Source organism: Syngnathus acus, chromosome 19 (genome assembly GCF_901709675.1).
Source record: "Syngnathus acus chromosome 19, fSynAcu1.2, whole genome shotgun sequence".
NCBI lineage: Eukaryota > Metazoa > Chordata > Actinopteri > Syngnathiformes > Syngnathidae > Syngnathus > Syngnathus acus.
The window spans coordinates 7,424,385-7,446,664 of record NC_051103.1 but is presented as its reverse complement, the minus strand read 5'-3'; the positions used below and the strand labels follow the sequence as shown (position 1 = coordinate 7,446,664).

General features: G+C 41.1%; 4 protein-coding genes and 1 long non-coding RNA gene across 6 annotated transcripts in view; 2 read left to right on the top strand and 3 right to left on the bottom strand.

Annotated features, from left to right (window-relative positions):
• Positions 1–6,551, bottom strand: part of jmjd1cb (jumonji domain containing 1Cb) — a 34,000-nt gene extending 27,449 nt beyond the window's left edge. For both annotated transcript variants that reach the window (XM_037278559.1, XM_037278560.1), the window contains exon 1: positions 6,152–6,551. In XM_037278559.1, coding sequence (XP_037134454.1) covers positions 6,152–6,307 — 156 coding nt within the window. In that variant the 5' untranslated portion in view covers positions 6,308–6,551. The remainder of the gene's footprint in view (positions 1–6,151) is intronic.
• A 1,397-nt stretch (positions 6,552–7,948) lies between these two features.
• reep3b (receptor accessory protein 3b) lies at positions 7,949–11,734 on the top strand. The gene is made up of 8 exons (XM_037279009.1): positions 7,949–8,263; positions 8,900–8,972; positions 9,121–9,197; positions 9,301–9,421; positions 9,500–9,613; positions 10,079–10,244; positions 10,386–10,519; positions 10,606–11,734. The coding sequence occupies exons 1-8, from the start codon at positions 8,232–8,234 to the stop codon at positions 10,675–10,677; spliced, it is 789 nt and encodes a 262-aa protein (XP_037134904.1). The 5' UTR covers positions 7,949–8,231; the 3' UTR covers positions 10,678–11,734.
• On the bottom strand, positions 10,126–10,421 carry LOC119138771. Its single transcript, XR_005101228.1, has 2 exons — positions 10,337–10,421; positions 10,126–10,284 (listed from the first exon to the last, which is right to left on the bottom strand). It is a non-coding gene; the product is annotated as an uncharacterized LOC119138771 (long non-coding RNA).
• A 623-nt stretch (positions 11,735–12,357) lies between the features above and the next one.
• On the bottom strand, positions 12,358–14,407 carry nrbf2b (nuclear receptor binding factor 2b). The gene is made up of 4 exons (XM_037278994.1): positions 14,222–14,407; positions 13,848–13,932; positions 13,701–13,741; positions 12,358–13,455 (listed from the first exon to the last, which is right to left on the bottom strand). Exons 1-4 carry the CDS (start codon positions 14,312–14,314, stop codon positions 12,778–12,780), a joined length of 897 nt encoding a protein of 298 aa, XP_037134889.1. The 5' UTR covers positions 14,315–14,407; the 3' UTR covers positions 12,358–12,777.
• A 257-nt stretch (positions 14,408–14,664) lies between these two features.
• On the top strand, positions 14,665–17,132 carry LOC119138668 (NHL repeat-containing protein 3-like). The gene is made up of 3 exons (XM_037278968.1): positions 14,665–15,021; positions 15,098–15,297; positions 15,693–17,132. Exons 1-3 carry the CDS (start codon positions 14,769–14,771, stop codon positions 16,290–16,292), a joined length of 1,053 nt encoding a protein of 350 aa, XP_037134863.1. The 5' UTR covers positions 14,665–14,768; the 3' UTR covers positions 16,293–17,132.
• Positions 17,133–22,280: the final 5,148 nt, after the last annotated feature.

Below are 22,280 nucleotides of genomic sequence, written 5' to 3'. Positions count from 1 at the left end.
GTGTGTAAATAGTTGAGGGGCACAGCACTTTTCCCCTCAAGGCATGTCAGCTGTGATTCATTGTTTTCTTCATTTTCCTTTCGAACCGCATTCTCAAATACCATGCGCAAAACATATCAGAAACGATTTTGAATGTTTGTGTCTCCTTATTTCAAAAACCGGCCATTTCTTGACTTTGTATTTTTTTGTTGATTTCTTTTCTTTAAGGACAAACAACCAATTGTACAACCGTCAGGGGGCATTCAAACTTTTGGATCCCACAATGCACACCATTTTTATAAGCGACAATGACGCAACACAAACGTTGAGAGGTATAAATAAGGACAGCTGGCTCATGGCTGCAAAAGAGAGCCAGCGTAACCACTGACAATCCCTTTTTTTAGCAACCTACCGGTTACGCTCTCGACCACAACGCCAACTCATCCAAGTAACATATGTCAATGGCTAGCTATGCTTTTATTTGGACGAGAGCTGTCAAACGACTTTTCAAAAGGCACTTATTTAAAGGCTGGTACAATGCACTATTGCAATGCTGTAAAGAATCGCCGAACATTTTAGTCTCTGCGTTTTCCCAAGCCCCTTTGCCCCTCAAGCGAGAGCATTCCAGTTTGTTGACTTTCAAGCTTAGGTAGTAGCGAATGTGACAGCGGCAACTCTGAGACTTCCATCTCTCCTCTTTCATCGAGTAACAGCTATGCGTCCAAAACCAATTGCAACCTCGGACAATAAATCTGTATGCGACACGCTAATATGAAGGGAGATGATTTGGATCGATTATTGTCATGTGGCACGATCCGAAATGTGCAACAGGTGAGGCTGTCGTGAAAGCGCTATCCAAATATACGGCTACATTTCTTTTCAAATGTCAAATAAGCTCCAATTGACGACACTAAAGTATAGTTGAAATTGATCACAACGGACAAACGATCGCCAATGGTATTTTGTGTTCTCTCTGCACTGCTCTATTGTGCTGTAATCCAGCAGCGAGGGGGTTAAATTGTATGCAGTGGGTGAACTCAAAGGAACTGGCCTTCACGTGGCTAAGTCGCTGTTGCTATGGGAGAGAGGCCAGACAGAGCAGAAAGAACTCCCTCTCTCTCTCTCACGTTCCACTTTTCTGTCTCGTTGTCCTACCCTGCTGCACTGCACTTCTAAAAAAGACACGGATAATGACTATCCAATGCTTTCTCTTTCATTCTGCTCAAAATAAATATTCATTCTCTTACGGCAGCTCTGAAGAACATCAATCGGGCGTCACTGTATCTCCTCTATCCAGTTACGGGTTTCTTTTTATGCCTCTCTCTCTCTGCTTATTTTCATCTTTATGGTTACAAAAGCTAATGAGATGTTTATGAAAAGGTTGACTGAAATCATGTACAAGCTGGATTGAGAACATGACTCGTCATAAAAGATGACATCTGTCTTATAGGCAAATGGTAAAAGTCAAGTTGGAGAAATAATTGAGCTAAAATACATTTATTTGTCAGTAGCTTATACCATTGTATTTGCCTACAATATCAGATTCAGTTGACCACAAACATACCTGTACGTTTACGAGAAGGGCGAGAATTTGAGAGAAATATCAAAGATGATTTCACAAATGTTTCTTCAAATCTACAACAGAACTTTTAACAAAAAATGCTGGAATGGATTTCAAAAGTTATAGAAAATTATAAGAAAAAACATGTCTGACTATCATTTTCCTCCAGGCGAGATCATCCCTCCGGACCATGGCAACAAAATAGTGGCTCAAGAAGATGCATTCAAGTCAAAGAACAGCCTTTTCAGGCTCAAGAACTCAGAACCTGTAGCTCCAGGTTTCTGTAAGAGAGACTAGGCCAAAGTCCATTCTGGGTAGTGTGCAAAATGGTGACTAGTAACAACAAATGGCTGCTCAGCGTGCATTAAAGCAGCAAGGGTACTAACCCTAACCCTTTACAACTTCCTAACATATTGATGACTTCGATTTCTGCATCTAATATTTGGTTGAAGCAAATTTGGTGTGCTGTAATATACAAAGGCTTTTTGAGAAAGCACAGTAGACCAACTAGCAGCTGCTCAGTCGTATTCCCAGGGTTATCCTGTGAACCTATAGGAGACTTTATGGCCGCCGCCGCCGCCGTATGTAGTGCAATGGAGCTCGTGTGTGTCAGAAGGAGAGCTGGAAAGAGATGGGGGAGGGTAAGTTCAGCAAGTTGCCGAAGCAGGCAGGCAGGCAGGCAGGCAGGCAGGCAATTCAGCCCATCCTGGCTTCAGATTACATGATGTTTCCGTCTGCACCAGCCAAACAAACCACCAACTCGATGTATCCACTTACGTGCTACCCTAACACCTTGAAAGAAGTGCGGCTGTCACACGTTGCAGTCAAATTGGAAATGAAGAAATGCAACTAAAAAGGCCGGAATTTCATTCGGATTTACAAAGGGTGGTTCATTCCTTTCGCCAATCGGAAAAGCCGTCGTGTAAACAACAATAGTCAAGTTGCGTCTGGTCTGTGTCGCTTGCATCACATCTGAACTCTACCTGGTGGTCACGTGACTACAAATTTGATTGACTGCATTCTTGCTAACCATTTTATGGCGTCTTCTATAGCCCAAATTTTTTTTTCTCTCTCTTTGGCCACTTCGGTGAGCAGCAAAACATCAGTGAAAATAACATCCACCAGATGTTTCTTGATCCACTGAACAGCTGGAGAGTTGTGATGTGAGGAGATCAGAGGTTACGCCAGGCCGGTGACTTTCTTTTAAAGTAGTTGAACATTGACCAATCTTATTGGAATGTTTTAACTGCCATGCATTAAAAAAACATCATATTGCAACTTGCCATGATTGGGTGGACGAGTCACGCAAAAAGAAATGTATTCAAACTACGAAGCCACAATTCAACAGCACGGAAAAAAGCAAAAAGCCTTTCAACACCAACACAACGCTCTTGAGTACCTTTGACCTATATACAACACTACTTTAAATACTATCATTATAAAAGGAGTCTAAAACGGAACCATTTATATACATGAGATTACAGGTCTAACATTGATCAACACAAGAAGTTGGGTCAAATTGCACAAAACACAGTCCAATTTTTAGCCCTGCAGTTTTAAGGGTGTACAGGCAAAATGTTGGATCCGTTTTTTTTTTTTTTGCCTCAGCGGCATTTGTTTGTTCTCCCGACAAAGCTGCTATTCACAAGCCGACACATGTTGGTTCTGATGCGGCGTGGAAATAATATCTTGCTTTTTACTCTCCTGCTGTATGTGGAAGGTTCTCTTCCAGTCCCAGGTTGGGATTTTGTGCTGATTAGCAACAAAGTGAACGTAGGGTCACGGCCATAAAAGCAAACTAGAAGTGGAGCCGCTGTCCACACGCAAACATACAAAGGAGACTGTTATTGACAACAAAAGGCTCCTCTAGGCAACAGCCCAGAAAACTTCTTTTTCTATTCACCATTATGATGACCATTATGAAAACCATTATGGCGCTTATGTAATACGGGAATTTGTGTTTTTGTGATTACTTTGTATTCGGGATGACTTCTATGACCTAAAGCGGCTTTTGAATGATTGAACTTTGAATAGTTCAACCGTCAAACTACCTTTTATCTGTCACAAAATTGTCAATTTATAGCGACAGTACACAACACATGCTGTCAACGTACTGTTTTGTTTTTTTTACAGTTGGAATTGTAGCTTACAGAGCCGTACTCTGCCTGCAGCATGTGAGGAACAGACTAATGGTCCAAGTACATGATAAGCATGTAGATATCAGGTTGAGTTGGTCGACACTGATATGAGAACAAACTATTTCATTTTAAATGATGACTTGTGACAATCCAATTCCTTGCAAACATTTCGAAGCAATTTGAAGTATTCTTCAAGGCTTTCGTGTGAATAAATATTAACATGTGAATGATGTAAAGATTAACTGGGCCTGGGCAGACAAGGCTGAATGATTTTCTAATTGCAAGTCATCTGGCAGATGCTACGATTTCAATTTCTTTTTCAAATCAAGCTTCAATGCAATATTCATGATGCGCAGTAACATTTACAAACATCGCGGACGATTACAAACCAACAAAACATGAATTGCTACTTTTGTTTCACACAAACAGTGTTGGGAAAATTCGTTTACCACACCAAAGGCAATATACAGTCTAATCATGTTGACTTATAAGACTTAATATTTGTCGTAGATTTGGCTTGTCTGACCAGAGACTTGTCTTGACACACTTGTTCCAATCTAATCTCCAATCCCTCTGCACTGTATTTACTAAGCTAGTTAAGCCTCTTGCTAATGAGAGGGTGCCCTATTGTATGGAATTAAACCAGAACACTACGCCGTCCGTCCGTCTAAGTCACATCACACACAAAAAACAATTCTCCTGGGGAATTAGGGAAGCCTGGGTGTTTGTTGTATGATACAAACAAATGAACATAGTGTACATGATGAGGCTTAGAGCAAGAGATGCGAAAGAAGACACAGCTTCACCTTACTGCTCCGGGTATACATTTTCAAAAGACAGACATCATAGCATACACTAGGGCTGTGTAATTATCTGAAAACTATCATTATGCTGACCCATAAAATATGCATATCACAATGTGTTTGTTTTTGCTTCAGATGCCATGACGCATTTTCCAAATTGTGCTACTTGAGAGCAAAGCATTCTGAATCGTGTCACTGGAAACATGCAGCATAAATCCAGTCTCGAGTCTTCCTTCGACACAGGAAGTCATTATGACATGAATGTGTGTCATTTAAGTGATCAAAACATTAAACACACCTACAACATAAAGCAATGACTGTGAAAACACATTTCTGGTACTGACGCTTCGTAAGATCTATTTATAGTATGTTTTCGTGAAATCATTTGACTAATGTGGCATACATACTGCAGCTGTCGACAAAGTGACAATATAAATATTGTTTCATGGGCAATATGTGGAATGGCATCTAAAAATCCACAGAGGAACACCTCTCAATCATATCAAAGATAATAAAGTTAAAACATAGACATGAAGTTGCAAAGTCCACATTCATTTGAAAGAAGTCTGTGACAACTACAAATAAGACATTTGAAAACTGCAGTGAATGCAAATCACGTTTTATGATCAAGTCAAGATATTTGGCCAATGCACCGCATATGGATACAGAAGCAATCGGAACAAAAGAAAAAAAGGCTTGAACACTGCATTATCCAGCAAAGGGTTTGTCAGGACAAATATTTCATTGTTGGAGCTGTTTAAGGCCAATAAAAAGAATACGATACCTGAATGTGTACGGTAATATATTTCCCACATGTTTCAAAGATTCAACACACATTACAAGGAATCACAAGAAGATTTTAGACAAGGTTTTAGGCGACGACGACAAGTGCCCATTGTTCGGCCTGCAGCAAGACACTGTTCTGTTTTTACGAGTCTACTCTGAGCATTTCTCTGCCAAACTGTCCGAATCGAAAGTGTTTTTCGTCGGTCAGGGGAAAAAACACCACATTTGTGGTGAAACACCAAGCTCACTCTGTCCATTTCATTCATAAATAACTTCTCCTCAGCGCATAGATTAAATAAGGGCTAAATTGAGAAAGTTAACCTTACTACCTCGGTCAGCTGATTTGCAACATACAGCAGATTAAAGCGTTCAGCTGCTTGCTAGTTAAATTCCTTCACATGCTTTGCAATTGCAGCTGCTATCCGAACACAATAAGGTAGAGCAAGCAGCTTACATTCCGAGTGTATATTGTTGTTGATCACTCATTGAATCGTAAGCAATGTCGGACTTCACTTCAACTTTGGCTTGACAGTCGTTACACATATGCGTAAAGAAAGAGAAAGGTGTTTTTTTGCGCATAGTACTGTCTAGACAACCGTGGGTTTATTTTCGACAACTCTGCCAACACCCATTTACTTGGTTCCTCAAGTGCTTTGGTAAGCAAAGTTAAAATCCAAAGCTTTGGGTACCTAAAGATTCGTCGGCGTTTGACCAATGTATTAAGTTGTATTAAAAGCCAGCGCCCGCGCGCACACAAAATAATGTCCGCCTTACTGCATTGCTTGCCTGCCTGGCTGGCTGGCTGGCTGGCTGGCCAGCCACCAACCAACAAGAGATTTCTCCCGATGGCTTAGCATGAAACAGACAAGCAGTGTTTTCCTTACCGTCAAGTCGAGATTGTCACTGTCTCGATGGTTCACAGCTCGAATGACACCGGACCTCCACGGCCACCGGGCGATGTCGCCGATTTCAGGCGGCTCGTCCCCGCCGACACAGAGGAACCTCTTCCCGACTAGCTCCGGCCGAGCCTCGAATGCCATGGCCCTTCGCTGGCCGAAAACCCTCCCTCGGAAAAACTTCCCAACCACGACGCCCTTACAAATCAGCCTATTACGACATTAATAAGGTGTTAAGGACGCCCGCACTCGAAGGAACATGAAAAACGAAGGCAAAAGGGGCAAACAAGCCGTGGGATTTAAACGTAGTAGTCTCCACCCGCTTGAACGTCAGTCAGTCCTTTTTCTCTCGGCTTGAAAAAAATACGCTGGAACACTGAACCGCATCACAGCTACAATTCATGCTAGTGTTTCTCCGCTGGATCCGACAGCATTCACAGACCGCAGCACGATAGTGTCCATCCGCTCCAATCCATCCGTGCTATTTTTCCCGAACACACGCATCACAGTGTGCTTTCCTGTTCATATCTGTTAATAACTCATTTTTTGCGCACTGAGCACGAATGCAAAACAACAGGTTGAGGAGCCAGCATGTACTTTGCTGTGCACTATTCTGATTTGCACAAATGATGTGTGCACTTTCTATTATGGCCTCAAAGCAGACTACACCCAGAACTGGTCGCCAGCAAGTCGCAGGTCACATAAAGAGACAGACAACCGGTCACGCCTGAGCGGAAATCGATCACAAGTCAGGCGAGTGTACCCCCCTACACACCATCAGGGACTTCAAATAGCCTTGGGCATTAGTTGCACATCTTTGAGGTATCATCTTGGCACAAACTACCAAATGATCTCAGAGTACCTCATGAATCAACATTGCTGGAGTGGGGCTCATGGGCAGAACTAAACCTGTCAGCAAAAAGTTTGGAGAATTGTTTCTATTAGGGAAATATAAGAAAGATGTTGTGTTTGTTTGGTTCAACAATTGTAGAGAATTGTGATGCATTATTATTATTAATTTTTTAAGTGTCACACTTACCCTACCCTAATTGTTTGTTTACCTGATGTTCCTAAATTAGTGTCTGCTTAATAACATGAACTGGGACAATCTTCTTGAACACAAACAACAAGTACATTCATTTCAATATTTGAGAACATTGCACGTATGATATTACACAAAGGTTTAGATTACCAGCTAAAAACCGAATGCCCATAGGGAAGTACATTTGTGTTCAACTGTGATCCATTGATGCCATCCCAGACAGGCTATGTGACCAGAGACGCTCTACTGGGAATCTCCCTAACACTGCTGCAGACTGCAGCAACCACCTTCATGAATAACAAGTAGCTATGAATCCATCACCCACAACCCTACACACTCTCATTGCACACAAAGCTTGCACATATTTGCATGCAGTCACAAACATGCACATCGTATGTCAAGGCTCACGTGGCACACATGCCAGCTCAAATCAAAAGATATTTTTCTAAAAAGCCTGTATTACTCAAAAAGGCCCTCTGTTCATGGTTGTGATGATACCGCTACTGATAGTTGGAGATAACCATCTTGACTTTCTATTATCTAACACATGCACAAGACAGAATAAAATTCAGCATCTCTTAGGAGACAGATGTTATGTAATAAAAACACTTAAAAATAGATATATTTGCAGTTTAGTTACAAATGAGCACTAAGCTTCATTAGCCAATGAAAATTGATATATGCTGTAAACAGCTTAGAGTGGCCAATAGGAGTTGAAAGAAGGTGAATTCGTTTATCATGACGTCAGTAGCTAACAGTGAATGTTGTTCTGTTGCCAGAAACCGAGAAGCAGTCGCGCAAGATAACTCGTGGAATAAGTAACTACAGAAAACGTCGTATAGAATTCTGTAAGTCATGTCCACACCACGAAAGGATAAGTAACATTCCAGAAAAATCGAGTGGCTGAAGCGCAGCTAGCTCGTGGATCTTTGGAAGTTTGGGCAGACCTTGCAAGTTTACTGTGGCTTGGCTACAGACATCATCTCGGCAGCTCTACCTTAGTCCACCACTCCAAAGACAAACAACATGGTGTCCTGGCTCATTTCAAGAAGCGTCGTGTAAGTACAAAATGATTAAATGGTTCAAATCAACGAAGTGTTTTCACGAGGTTCAGTTTAAGATGACGGTTGAAGGGAGTTAGCTTTGTTAGCATCCCGGGCTAACTAGTTGCCGAAGCACTTTGTTTGTTTTTTAGGTTTTGTAAGTTACTTTGGACGACGTTTTATACGTTATTGTTATGTCTGGATATTTTTGTTACCATGATTATTTAAGTGGTGATTTGCGAATCAGTCCAAGATGATCTTTATCGATGTTAACGTTCATATAGTCAGTGAGTCATCCGATTATCTTGCGCTGAGTTGGAGCTTATTATGTTTCGACATGTCGATCTGTCAAGGAGTGCCAGCTCCAGCTGGAATTCTATCGTCCAACCCCGCCATTCCACATTTAGGCGAGTCCGGCCCAATGCATCAAATGTCGTAGTTTGGTTCAAGTCGAGCTAATTCATGAGTTAAGAAGTCATTATTGCACTTTATTGTCGCATTGTTCTTCGTCAACCGCATAAACATCATGCCTATGGATCATGTTACATTGCATAACATTGCAGTACTTTCGTGATTGTGTACTATAAACAAATAACTGAGGCTATAATTTGTATCATTAGAAATCATAGCTTATTTGTTTTTGTCATGCAGGCTTGTGTTTGGGACCCTCTATCCTGCATATTACTCCTACAAAGCTGTCAAGACAAAAAATGTCAAGGAATATGTAAGACCATTTAAACACACACATTGACCTAATGCAGCTAAGGCTCGCTACACACATTGCGATGCTTCCGAATCTGACATAAGGACTTGTCTGTATCGTGGTATGAGATGAAAAATAATATTTTTGGAAAAACAATCCTCCTCTATAGGTCCGGTGGATGATGTACTGGATTGTTTTTGCCCTCTACACTGTAGTGGAGACCATCACGGACCTTACACTGGCATGGTGAGTTAACCATAATAATATATAGCTAGCTATAGTACCAGACATTTGTCCCAAACAGTACCACACCACTTGGATCGATTGTATGTGTTTTGTTTATCTCCAGGTTTCCTTTGTACTATGAACTGAAGGTAGCATTTGTGATCTGGCTCTTGTCCCCTTACACAAGAGGAGCAAGTCTCATTTATAGGAAATGTCTGCACCCGCTGCTGTCTTCCAGAGAGAGGGTGACTCGATTTTCAATGCCTTTTATGTACGTGATGGAACTGTCCTGAACAAATGTCCTGTTAACCATCTTCCTCTAGGAAATAGATGAGTACATCGTGCAGGCCAAAGAACGAAGTTACGAGACCATGGTGAACTTCGGCAAGCAAGGCCTCAGCATCGCGGCCACCGCTGCTGTCACTGCAGCTGTCAAGGCAAGTATTGATGTTATTTTCCATGTTCGGCTGTAGTAAGAGGGTTATTCATTTATTTACATTTTTGCTTTCTGTCTACTTTCTGGTACTATGCTTGGTTGATGGCAGTGGACACTGATTTGCTAACATGGCAAGTTGCTGCATGGGTCTGCTTCTTCTTGTTTCTCTATACTGACCTCCTTCTTTCCCTAGGGCTTTTGTGCTTCACCAGGCTCCTCTGGGAGGTAAAAAGAAATAAATCTCAGTTGCATGGACCACCATTTCCACACCAGCATTGTTCTCATGTCCTCATGTCCATGTCGTGCTCACAATGATCTGTCCACCAAGTACATGGATGCATTGTTTTTCTTGAAATTGTGTCCATGAACAAGTGTACTTTTCTAGATGGTGTTGTTTGGGTGGACAGTGGAACCTTTAAGTAACTCGATTAAAAGAAGCAACTGTGGGTTTTTCTGTCTGTCCCAGGGTCAAGGTGCCATCACAGATAAGCTGCGCAGCTTGAGCATGCATGACCTCACACAGATCAACCAGCAAGACGGCAGAGGAGAAAACCAGCTGTATCGATACACCGCCCACGCGGGCAATCCAGCCGTCAGACGAGCTCAGAGTGCTGATGTACCTGATGATGCAGGTAGACCAACACGCACTTTCAGACTGAACCCCGCCCCATCCTTGCCGCCTTTTCACAGATGCTCCGTCCAGTCATCACATTGATTCTATCACCATCATGATGGTGAAGGAGCTACAATAAAAACTACAATTCATTTTTCAGAATACTTTTACGACCAAGACGACAGGAGCGATGACGACACCGAGCCGACTTTCTCTGAAGACGAGGCTGTTTCTCAAAAAGGACTGAGGCGATCTCAGAGTGTCAAGCTGACACGGGCCAGAGTCCGCAAAGATGTAAGCCGTGCTTTGTGGAACGTAAAAGTCATCACTGTTAGATCCTACGGTGTCATACAAGTGTTCATTATTTTTCTTGTTGCTAGGCTCGCTATGGATCACTGAAGATTAAAGGGAAGAAGAGACCAGCGCTCAGCTCAATTAATTATGGAGTGTGAAGCGACTTCTTCTGACACACGTATACACACACACACACCCACGGATACACTGCTGAGTAGTCAAAGATATTATCCGTCTGAAATATTTGTATCTACCAGGGCTATTCAATTACAAATTCAATTGGGCCAACATACAACACTTCTAATGCCACAAACCTTTTACTAGGTGGAAGGATGAACTCATGCTCACTGACACAGATTTGTGAATAATATTTTGAGCAACTTTGGCCTTTTCTGTACAATTGTACAGCACATGGAAAAGTCTTAATTTTTTAAAATACTACAGCCCATGAAAAATTGGAGCAAAATGTTAAGTGCATTCGTATTTTCAATAACTTACTTTTAATAATGTATGATCTTTTCTTCCTTTTATTTGTAATGTTTGGATTAGAAGGGCTTTTATATTATCCATAGCTGTTTTTGTATCTGCATCTCATCCCAAAGCTTTTTTAAACTGCTGTTTTGTTGCTTGTCATCTCAATTTGTATCGGCGTCGTCATTGCAAGTAGGATGCTGAACACAAAATAGTTGTACGTTTGATAAATCAATGTATTGATACACTCCATTTAAGTTATTGACTTTATGGCATTTAAAATGAGCTACAGTTGTCACTGTGCTGAATCAGTGGAAATTACGTGGCTCTTATTTCTTTTCCAAAATGGAGGAAGATGGCACAGTGCCGAAAGTTGATTACAGTGCTTATTTCATTGCTTATTACTGACTAGATTGATCATGATTATTATCTCAATCGTAGATCGCTATCCAATTTTTATTTTCTTACTTGACAGGGCGAGCGCAATGAACATAGTAATTACATTTGATGTATTTGGAGTCTATTTAGGAATACAGTTGCCCTCCAGCATCATCAGACAAATAACATTTTAACTGAAATTAAGGACTTCCTTGGAGACTGGGTGGTGGAGCTGTTGTTAATTAAAAAAAATAAAACACTACCACCAAGAGGCTTACCTCTGATGTGCTTATAGGCGGAAGGTTGTTGACCGCCCTTCGGCTGCTTGACAAAGTTGTGCATGCAGACATGTTTGTTGATCAACATGGACAGCCACGATTTACAGTCTGTTACAGCTTTTGATGAAACCAGCCAAATCTTGTCATATTGTCCAGGCAATGCACAGAACTGACTAATTATATACCAAAGCTTTGTGTACTTTAGAGTAGCGTGGCTCAGGTTTTGGCTAACTGTTTTGTGGATTACTGGATTGTAATTCAATAAAAGTATGGCAATAAAATTTGTGTCAATGTGTGTGAGGAATTTATTTTTAGACCTCTTTTGAAGGGCCTGGAATAAACTGGCATATGTGAGTAGATCAACAACTTAACTGCATCTGTTAGATATTTAATCATTGTTTTTTTTTGCTTCTCATTAACAATGTTGATGTGATAAAGTGACTCACCAGGTCCATGAAGGAATGAATGGTAGGCACAGCTAATATATCCCTTTTTAATTAAAGGACCTCCAAAAATGCATGCATAGATTTCTGATTAAATTACATTTATTTGATTCATTTCATACACAATAAAAAAAACATGCTCTCAAAACATGTTAGTGTGTTAATCGGAGCAGTGCCCCGAATGGCTGACAACACATGTAAGGTATTTTGAAATTTCATCATCGACTGCCCTTTTCTAAGGATTCTTAGCAGAAAATCAATCGGAACCCATAATATATCAGGTTTAATGCCACTAATTCACATCATGTCCTCACAGAGGTAACCCTTGATATGGGATTTTCAGGGCCCCTATGAACTTATCACGTTGTAAATAATACAAGGTACAGAAATAAAATAGCAGTGAATATCCTGACTGTCTTGTGAGAGGAATTTCTCAATCAAGAATCCTTGAGTTTGTATAAGCGGTGCGTGACCACACTAATATTTCAATTTAGGAGTAGAGTGATGATTCACTTGAACTAGTTGTACTTTTTTCTGCTCATAACTGGGAGGGTGAACTCGACCTGGAGGCTCAAGCATCATTTGTGTATTCTGTGTTCAAGATCCAAGATTTTGGTAGCCAAACCAAAAAAGATAGAAATCATTTTGAACCCTGAAATCAATGTTGATGTTAAAAAGAAATTGTTTTTCACAGTTTTTCTTTGTCCAAAAGCTCCTGTAGTTCATTTTGGATGTCCTCTGGCAGCTCTAGAGGAGGCAGGTCATCCAAACACAAATCTTCCTGAGCAGGCATCTCCAGTGGGGGCAGCTGAGGGATTGCTATTTCCTTTCCTTTGCCTCGGCCTTTCCTCTCCTGGTTGCCCCCAGTCGCCAAGGCGGCCCCTGCCTGAGGGAGCACCCAGAGCTCAGAGCGCTCCACAACATCTGCCGCCTCAGCCCGCAGTCGGGTGTTTTCAGATTGGAGCCTATCGTTCTCAGAGCTGAGCCGCTGGTTCTCGTCCATCAGATGGTTGACGAGGCGCCTCAAGTCTTCAATTGTGGTTTGTTGTTCTTCCAGGCGAGTTTTGTCATCTTTGGTGGTCTTCGATCCAGGACAGGGGGTCACAGTTTGGAGGCTTCCGACCTGTCGAGTTTGAAGCTGGTAGAGTAGAGTGTCGTACTCTCTCTCTGTACCTCCTCCATGTGCAACAGCATTTGGGGGGGGGACCACGGTCTGGCCTGCTGACTGGGATGGCATGAGGAGGGCAGAACCCGAGTCAGGTCGGGCTTTCGTGGCCTCCCGACGGGCTTCCTTCTTCCAGCGCTCCTGGATAAGATGCTGCTGTTTAATATGCCTGTCCCTCTGCAACTCCATGGACACACGAGCCTGCAAGCACAAAATGAATAGTAGCTGATGTAAGACTACACAATTCAATTAGACTCATTAAAAAACAAAAAAAAAGGGGTTTCGAGACCCATTTTCTGTCAGGTGGAGAAATCAGACCACACTATTTATGACAAAGACTGATCCCAAGGTAGCCCTTCACATACTGTTATTTTTATTTGGCCTGATAATTCGTTCAAACTATTCGCTGGTAACGACCGAAGAAACGCAGACCGAAAAAGACTCACCTGTTTACACTCGGTTGTCTTCATTGCTTCTGTCAAAAGTTCTGTAAAAGAGACCAGGTTCTTAACACACATTGTTCATGTAATGATGACGTCGCAGCCCTACCACTTTGATTTGAATTACAAATAATAGCACGACATGATTGATACCTGCTGCTTTCCCATGGCATGAAATTGCCTCTTCATACTTTCCAGCAGAAAACAAACGATCTGCCTTTCTGCATTGCTGATGGGCCTTCGGAAGAACGCACAAAAACACATTGAGTTCACTTGGGAAATAATGAAACAAAAGCTGCTCTACTATACAGAATACTCTTTTCAGATCGTATACACTTGTATTCAAACAAGTAGAACTTGTCTATTAATAATATACACTCAATTTGGTCAAGGCTATCAGACAGTAGCACAATAAACACGACAAAGAGAAGAGCGAGCCGCTGTGGGGGAAGCTAACGCAGCTGAGCTTACCATTGCGACCTATAGCAACGTTAGCCTGTTATTGCAACATCACGACCGAAATTTACCAGATTAAGCGGACTATCCACGACCTCCATGCATCCAAATCTTTGCTGGTTTTCACTGCATGAAGGATGTGTCGGTCTCTTACGGACTGTCATCCGAACTGAGCCTTAAGTGCGATTCAAAGAAGTACTGGAGACGAAAATTCCTGTCGGCGGCTCAGTCGCCTCCATCGACTACACTACGTTCCACGTCATAGCGTCGACAACCTACCGGAAGTAGAATTGTTTGAATTGATCAAATAAAACACATTGAAATGTTACGCATGTATTTCAATATAGAAGGGCGAGCACATTAATAACCACATATTTGGACAATATATTTGTTGTTCTAAAGCCCCGGTGAAATAAATGATTTAGTATTTTAGTGTTGAAATGTAACAGCTACATCCTTTTATCGGAAGGCTTTTCTTTTTTTAACTTGACGCAGGTTCATTGAGGTCCCGCATTAACCAGGAAGTAAATTGTAAACAGGAAAAAGTACTGCTAGATACGGTCGAGCAGTATTTTTGTGTACGATCGGTACGGGAGTCGTAATACAGTCCAGCTGCCGATGAAAAGTAGAAGCTATACGTGCTTGATATTGACCGCTATGGTCTCTTTATTATTTCTTATGATGCTGCTATACGATGTGTTCAGCCCTCAGCAGGCTGGCAACTCAATCCTCGGACAAGACTATCAGCTACTGGGCAGGCCATTGTACAAACTGGATGTGACCTGGCCCAAAAACCCAGAACTCTTCTCTGGGAATGTATTTGGGGTGGCTGTCAACCAGTACGCTGGTGTCGTTTATGTGGCACAGAGAGGTAAATCCCGATTATTAGCAAATCCATTGTTTCTGTTATTTATGCCAACATGGTGTTGTGGTGTTCCCTCCTTTAGGGGACAATGTGCCCAAGGTGCTGGTGTTTACAACAGAAGGCGATTTCCTCATGTACTGGAATACAAGTACCTTAGAGATGCCCCATGGTATATTTTTAGCAGATGCCTTGTCAAACCCAACTGTCTGGATCACAGATGTGGGAAATGGTCCGTATGGCCATTGCATCAAACAATACTCACCATCGGGGAATCTTCTGCAGGTAAACAAAGCAAAAGGATGCTTTTGTGTACTTTGCTGTCTCTCTCCAACTTCCTGTTAGTTAGTTTGGTTTTCAAAGTCTGTGGCCTCTCCTACTCTCAGTCATTGCAAGAATGTTGTGACCTTTGACATCTTTCAATACTGTACAAACAAAAATCGCAATAGGTCTGAAACCAATACTGTTGATTTGTATTACCAACTCAACATTGCAATACACATAACAGAATAATTTGATCTCATGTCAATGAGAAACGAGTGTGTATCAAGTTCAGAAGTTTTGTTTTGTTATCAGACAACGCATTTGGCAGAGCAAACTAGTTTCCCAACCTTGAATTTTACACTGGAGAAAACCACACCCCCAGATAAAATCTATTAAAAAAAAAATCCATTTTGCAGGTCCTTGGTACACCAGGGCAAGCTGGCTCCGGGCTTCATCCGCTGCAGTTTGACCAGCCAGCTGAGATCTTCGTCCATGACTCCGGGGAAATGTACATAGTAGACGGTGACGGTGGGATGAATAATCGCCTCATCAAATTATCCAGAGAACAGGAAGTGTTGTGGGTTCATGGAGAAAAGGGACAAGGCCTAGCTCAGTTCAACATCCCTCACAGTGTGACAATTGACAGTGCTCAAAGGGTATGGGTGGCTGACAGGGCAAACAAGAGGATCCAAGTTTTCAACTCCCTCACGGGGGGCTGGCTGGGATCGTGGGGGAGCTGCTTCACTGAGGATGCCCCTTACTCAGTCCGCCTCACCCCGGACAAGAAATATTTTGTTGTAGTCCAGCTCAACACCAACCAAATTTCACTACTGGAGGCACCGCCGGTGGGTTTAATTGGTCAGTGCAAGGTGGTCAGTGTGATTCAACTTGCTGATGAAGTCAAACCACATTTGGTTGACTTGGACCTAAAATCAGGGGCGCTTTACGTGGCTGAGATTGGTGCCCAGCAGGCACAGAAGTTCACCCCTTTCAGCTTAGGTGGGACTTTCCTATAATACAGGAGCGAAAACAAACAATTGATGCATAAATGAATGTCTTTTTTTTTTTTTTTTTATCCAGACGTTGTGTGTAGTATGTATGTGTTTTCCCTGTTGCCCTCTTGGCCAGTTCTCTCTTTTGCCACCAGAGGGCGATCTTTCACTTTCTTTGCGTGTTCGCTTCGCTTGAGTGCAATATGGTATTTTCGTCAAACACGCATGCGCATAAGGTGAACTTCCACAAAGCAAACCCATTAAACAAGTGTCAATTTTGCTTTCAAAATGGCAGGAAAAAATGCACAGCTAAACGGAAATATCAAGATGAACGCAGAGTGGGAAAGTTTCTATTTTTTTGTTGAACGTAATGACAAGCCATTCTGCTTCATATGTCTGACGTCATGTCAAAGCTTCAAATCTTCAGCGCCATGCACTTCAGCGCACTCCATGCTAAAAAAAGAGGATTGTTCAAGGCAAGGAACGCCACAAGTCGCACTAAGCAACATGCATAGTAAGTGAAAAAATACATTGTAAATGATTATGTTTTTTGTTTGTGGACTTTGTTGAACTGACTGAAATGACTGGCCTGTGGTCCATTTCTGTCATTATCATGTTGGATACATTTGGCTAAGCAGAGGTGTGTGTGTGTGTAAGAGCAAGTGATGGGGTGATGCTCATGGTTTTGTTTCTACTTTGAAATATTGTATGTGGATAATTGACCTCATTGTGGCTGTCCTACTGTTTTTCTCCTTCCAAAGTTCAGCGTAATGGGATGTTCATGCTGTTCATACCTGCTATGTACTTTATGTGCTACTGTCTTAAATGTTTTATATAATCTAAAAGTAAAAATCTCAAAAGAAATTATCAGTGTTGTTTATCATTCATCAAAGTAGAAATAGTGCATGATCAAATTGGATGATTTCCTTGTTAGTAAAACTGTTCGGTTTTCCGCCACTAGAGGGTGCTAACGCACCGTGAAATGATGGTCAATAGTGTTTAATATGAATTGGTATTTTCTTTGTTTTATTTTATTCTTTGATATGCACAAAGACAATGTTAAAATATCTCATTAATTGTTTATTGTACTCCAACAGAGCATGTGAGACTTAGAGCAGGGGTATCAAAAGAATTTTTGTCACGGGCCGCATTGTAGTCATAGTTTGACTGTCAACCCAAATAAATGTAATAATTTTTAATAATAATAATTTAAAAAAAGATGATTTTTAAAAGTGAAGACAATTTGCAATTTTAGTCATGACATGAAATTTAGTATTTTAGAAATATCGACATAACGCTTGCATTAGATGTAGTTTAATTGCTTAATTGCTCACAATGTTAATGTTGCTGCTGTTAGTCACGGTGATTTCATGCTCTAGTTAAACAAAGTCCTCACATAAACGAGACTCCCTTTTCTATTTTCTTTGATTGATTCCAGTCACTTCAGCCAAGCATGACCAAATCTTTGTCATTGTGTGGTCTATTTTGGATGTCATTCAAAGCCTAGAAAAGAGCATCACCTCCTACACATCTTCTTGCTTTATGCAGGTACTTCTCACTGCATCTGTTCATTCTGCTGCTTTCCTTCCATTTCGTACCGAGGAATGCGAGTGTAGGAGTGAGACAATTCTGCACACCAGGATGGCCCCACCGACACAAAGTTTCTCCATATCAGTGTACATTACACTCACACGCTCTTCCCTTTCTTCACACTTCCCCTCTCACACACAGCCTTTGTTTTGCCCGTTGCCCTCGTCTTCAATACTTTCTGCCATGTTGGCTGTTTTGCTGACAGACTCCAGTCGGATGTCATGGCAGGGATGCAGGCGGCATCCCAATGTGTGGGTTGGCCTTTACAGACTTTCTGTATGGGGAACGCCCACATTGCACTCCCACACACCTTCCCCACGCACACAGGAGGGATTCCTTTCCCAACAAAGAGGGCATCCTGCTTTTGCTTATTAAAGGGGCTGATGTAGAAAGTTAGGGAGCTCTCGAGAAAATTGAAACTTAACTTCCTTTGAGTTGATCTTGCTCTCAGATGTTTGTGGCTATAGATGAAGGTGTGGAATAATGAGGGGACGTAGAAATACTCCAATCAGTTCCTGTCTGCGGTTGAACATTAACAGGCTGTGACTGTACATGAATGAAGCCCCACTCTGCTCCATCCCGCTGAGGCAGACAGGAGAATCAGTGTTTCAACATCACACAGCCGCTCAACAGAATCTTTTGTCGCTTTAGCCATAATGACTCGCTCTGTAGTTTTCCACGGGCAAGGAACTGGGTCAGCGGCCTGTCAAGAACAAGGTAGAGGAAGTACGGAGGAGGAGGAGAAGTCCGGGGTTCAAGAACTTAAATCTAAGTGGCTGGTTTGGTAGTTCGACACCATTTTGTAATCTCATTTTTTCAACATTTTCTACATTTCAATTTTTTTTTATACTGAAATATTAAGAAAAAAGATATCAATTGATCTTGTATGGGCGTAAAAATATTTGTTTTGAATGTTATTTTATTTTGGCCTCTTCAAATCTGAAATTTGTCTTGTAGTCTTTATTTTGGGACAGACACTTAGCGGTCGTCTATCTTTGGGGTTCTTTTGTTTTCTGATGACGACGAGACAAGAGTGACAAGACGTCAACTGTAATTGCATTGTCTGTAGTTTTGGACTATGGTCAGGGAGGAAATGAAATCCAAGACACAAACCACTAATTGGCAAGACTGCTGAGTGAGAGAGTGAGAGCTTTGCTGATGTGACATAGAAAAAGGCAGAAATGCAAAAGTATCATCCTGCCTTTTGTATGAGACTGTTTTATGCTTATAATCGCCTGAGTTAAGCGCTAAATTTCTTCTCATCCTTAAAAAAAGATCAGATCATTTTCACTAAAGCATGCGATAATGAAAACCCCAAATTAGTTTCTTTTTTTTGGACAATTTATATGGTTCAAGTTTTAATGTTAGAGACGTTCTTTTAAAATGAATGATCATCTATGTAGGGTAAGGTAAAGGTTAACAACAAAGTAAATGCACTATTGATTGTTGATAAATTATGACCAGTGTATTGATTCAGCGTGACTCAGGCTACAGCCATAAGATAGAAACTCACTCCAGTCCTGACTATGAATAATTCAAGAAGGACCAAATAAATTAGGATTTCAAATATCACCTCTATCAACATATAGTGTCTTCAGCTCATCCATTGTACAAGCAAAAAGTTTCCCAATTGATCACTCTGTGTCATGGAGGCTAAATATTATTTGGGAAGAAAAATGGAAAATTAAAACGAATAAGAAAATTTCATCTAGCGCACATCCTTATATTGTGAAGATGGTAATAAATGATGTTATGTTTGGATGCGATCATCTTCATCATCAGCACGATTCAATCTAACAGCAAATTTATCACCATCAGCAGAAGCACAAGTGAGGTTTAAAATAGCTTTCATTTTGCCTTCCTATCATTAGCCAAATGATGAGAAATCCATTTGATCTCCACTGTGTAATGTTGACTAGGTAAACTCTCCCCTTTCCCGTCGAGATGAGCCTGAAAGAGAAAAGCTCATCCCTCCCGATGTGCCTAATTGGCTCGTTGAGAGGTCAATTAAACAATAGCTAGGTGTAATTCAATTTCACCAATACCCTGCTGTGGTCGCTTACGCCTGTAATAATCTTTTGGCCACACTTGTGTTGCTCACCAATTAACACGTGCAAAACAACAACTGGATCAAGTTCTGTGCTGTTCTCCAGGCATCGTCTTACGCGACTCCAATCTAATAAATGGGATCATTTTTGTTCCTCGATGACAGGGAGCAGGTGCAGGCTTTTTCTTCATTTGAAGATAAGATTTATTTAACACACAAGTTGTACCTTTCCAAAAGGCAATAACAGACAAATTATCTCTTCCTCATCAACATTGAGGCATAGTTAATGATTTAATGGATGTGATGTATAATTAATATCCAAGTAGAGCACAGGTGTGAAAGTCGAGGCCCAGGGGCCAGATACGGCCAGCCGCATAATTTTAGGTGGCCCGCAAAGACAAATTGTGCATTGAATTTATTTTGTTTTCACTTTTAAAAAATAGAGCTATTCTTAGCAATTTGTATTACCATTCATTTTCTTTTTAATCATTTTTCTTTTCAAATATTTGATTTCAATATTTCATTTTTAACTTTTTATTAGTCTCTGTTTTCAAAACTAGTTTGTTGTGTAGCCTGGATTGACTGTCATCAGATCAAACTATCTTTTAAATCAAACGAAAGAAGATTATTAACCGAGCTCCCATGTTGAGAACGTCTCATTCTATCTCTTCATTAATCATAGCAGTGTTGTCTCCTCATCAAAAAGATGATCATTGGCTGTTTCAATATAACCTGGCGGAATTTTCAAATACCTGTCGTGGAGTTGACTCAACATTTCGCTCATATTGATATTTAACGAGTGTCTGTACAAGTGAATGGCATTCAATTATGAACACATTTATCAGCATTGAGGTTGGAGCCCTTTCTAATTCACTCATCCTCTGTTGTGGCAACATTAAGACCCTTAACCCCCCCGCCGCCGACTCCCACACACACACACACACACACGGACGCACACAAAGTCACACGCTGCTCCTTTGTTATCGAAACTTCCCACATTGGCAATCCGATATTAACGGCCGATTATGAAGTCTCCTTCTCACCTCTTCGCTACTCATCCCCTGCCAAATGAACACAGTGAATGAGCTTTCTCCTACGCTGTTTTAACAAGATTAAAGCTTAAAATCAGGTATTGTTTCATACCATTTTTCTCCAGCAGGAAACCCGAGACTCACCAGTATCATTAGTGAGCGGACATAATGGAATTACTCTTCAAGTCTGTGTGAAGCCTTGTTGGGGCTCATTCATCAGCACCAGCAAAATGTATTTTCAGGGAACTTTTTTGGGGTTGCTTTTCCCACTGGCTCCACCTTTTTGTGAGTTTAAGAGATGAGCGAGAATAATTGAGGTGAACTTTTTCATATTCAAGGCAGCAGGAGTATTGGAGGTCAAAGGTCTCACATTTATCACAGTTAAGTGTCAGACATAGGCAGCGTGGGCGGGATGTAGTGTATGCATTTGTAAATGTGTGTGTGATCACTGCAAGATGATGTGAGTTATCTTTGTCGGCCTGTCGGAGTGTAGAACGAGATGACAGAAGATAAGGGAGAAGACGAAAGGAACCTGGCAAGGTACAAATGTTGCAGGAGGTGAAAAGTAAAAAGGGTTTAAAAATTAAAAGCAACTTTTATGCCAAGCATTTTGATTTTAATAACGTCTTTCCAATGTACCGTATTTTCCCTACTATAAGTCACCGACATAAGAATTCTGTATATCTTATCAGAATTTAAAAGATCATTGTCTTTATGTTTGCGGACATCAACATGGACACCATAATGTTGTCTGTCTGAAGACTGACAAAGAGACTAAGGCAAGTCACAAAGTGGCTTTTTAATGTCAAGACTGAATCAATATAGGTAAAATATTGTGCTGCAGGGAACAACAGCCGCTTTAAATGTTGCCCATGTATCATGGCTTGAGTGAAGGAGGATCAATGAGTCTTTCTCACATGAATAGAAAATAAAGCTCTATCTAGTTATATTTGTTCTAGAATGTGCCAAGTTGATGACGATCTCGATGCTAACTTGAATTTAGATTTGTCTTGTTTATGTTTACCCGGTTTATCTCCCAACATCATCATTTTAAATTGGAAGGACCATATTGAATTGGCAAGTGGCATAAAATAAATATCTTTGATTCTCTTTTCAACTCTAAGGCTAATGATATGGCTTCCACTGCTTATATGACACTGAGGTCATTTGTCTTCCTGACACCCTCCCACACAAAAACACACACGTGTGCATGCAGGCACACACATATACACACACACACTCTGTGTGTTAGTGGTGATTATTATTCGCACATGATGTGATCACCTTTTAGTGAATTTGAAAACTACAAATAATCAATGTAAGATTTCTGCAAGAGTGACACGA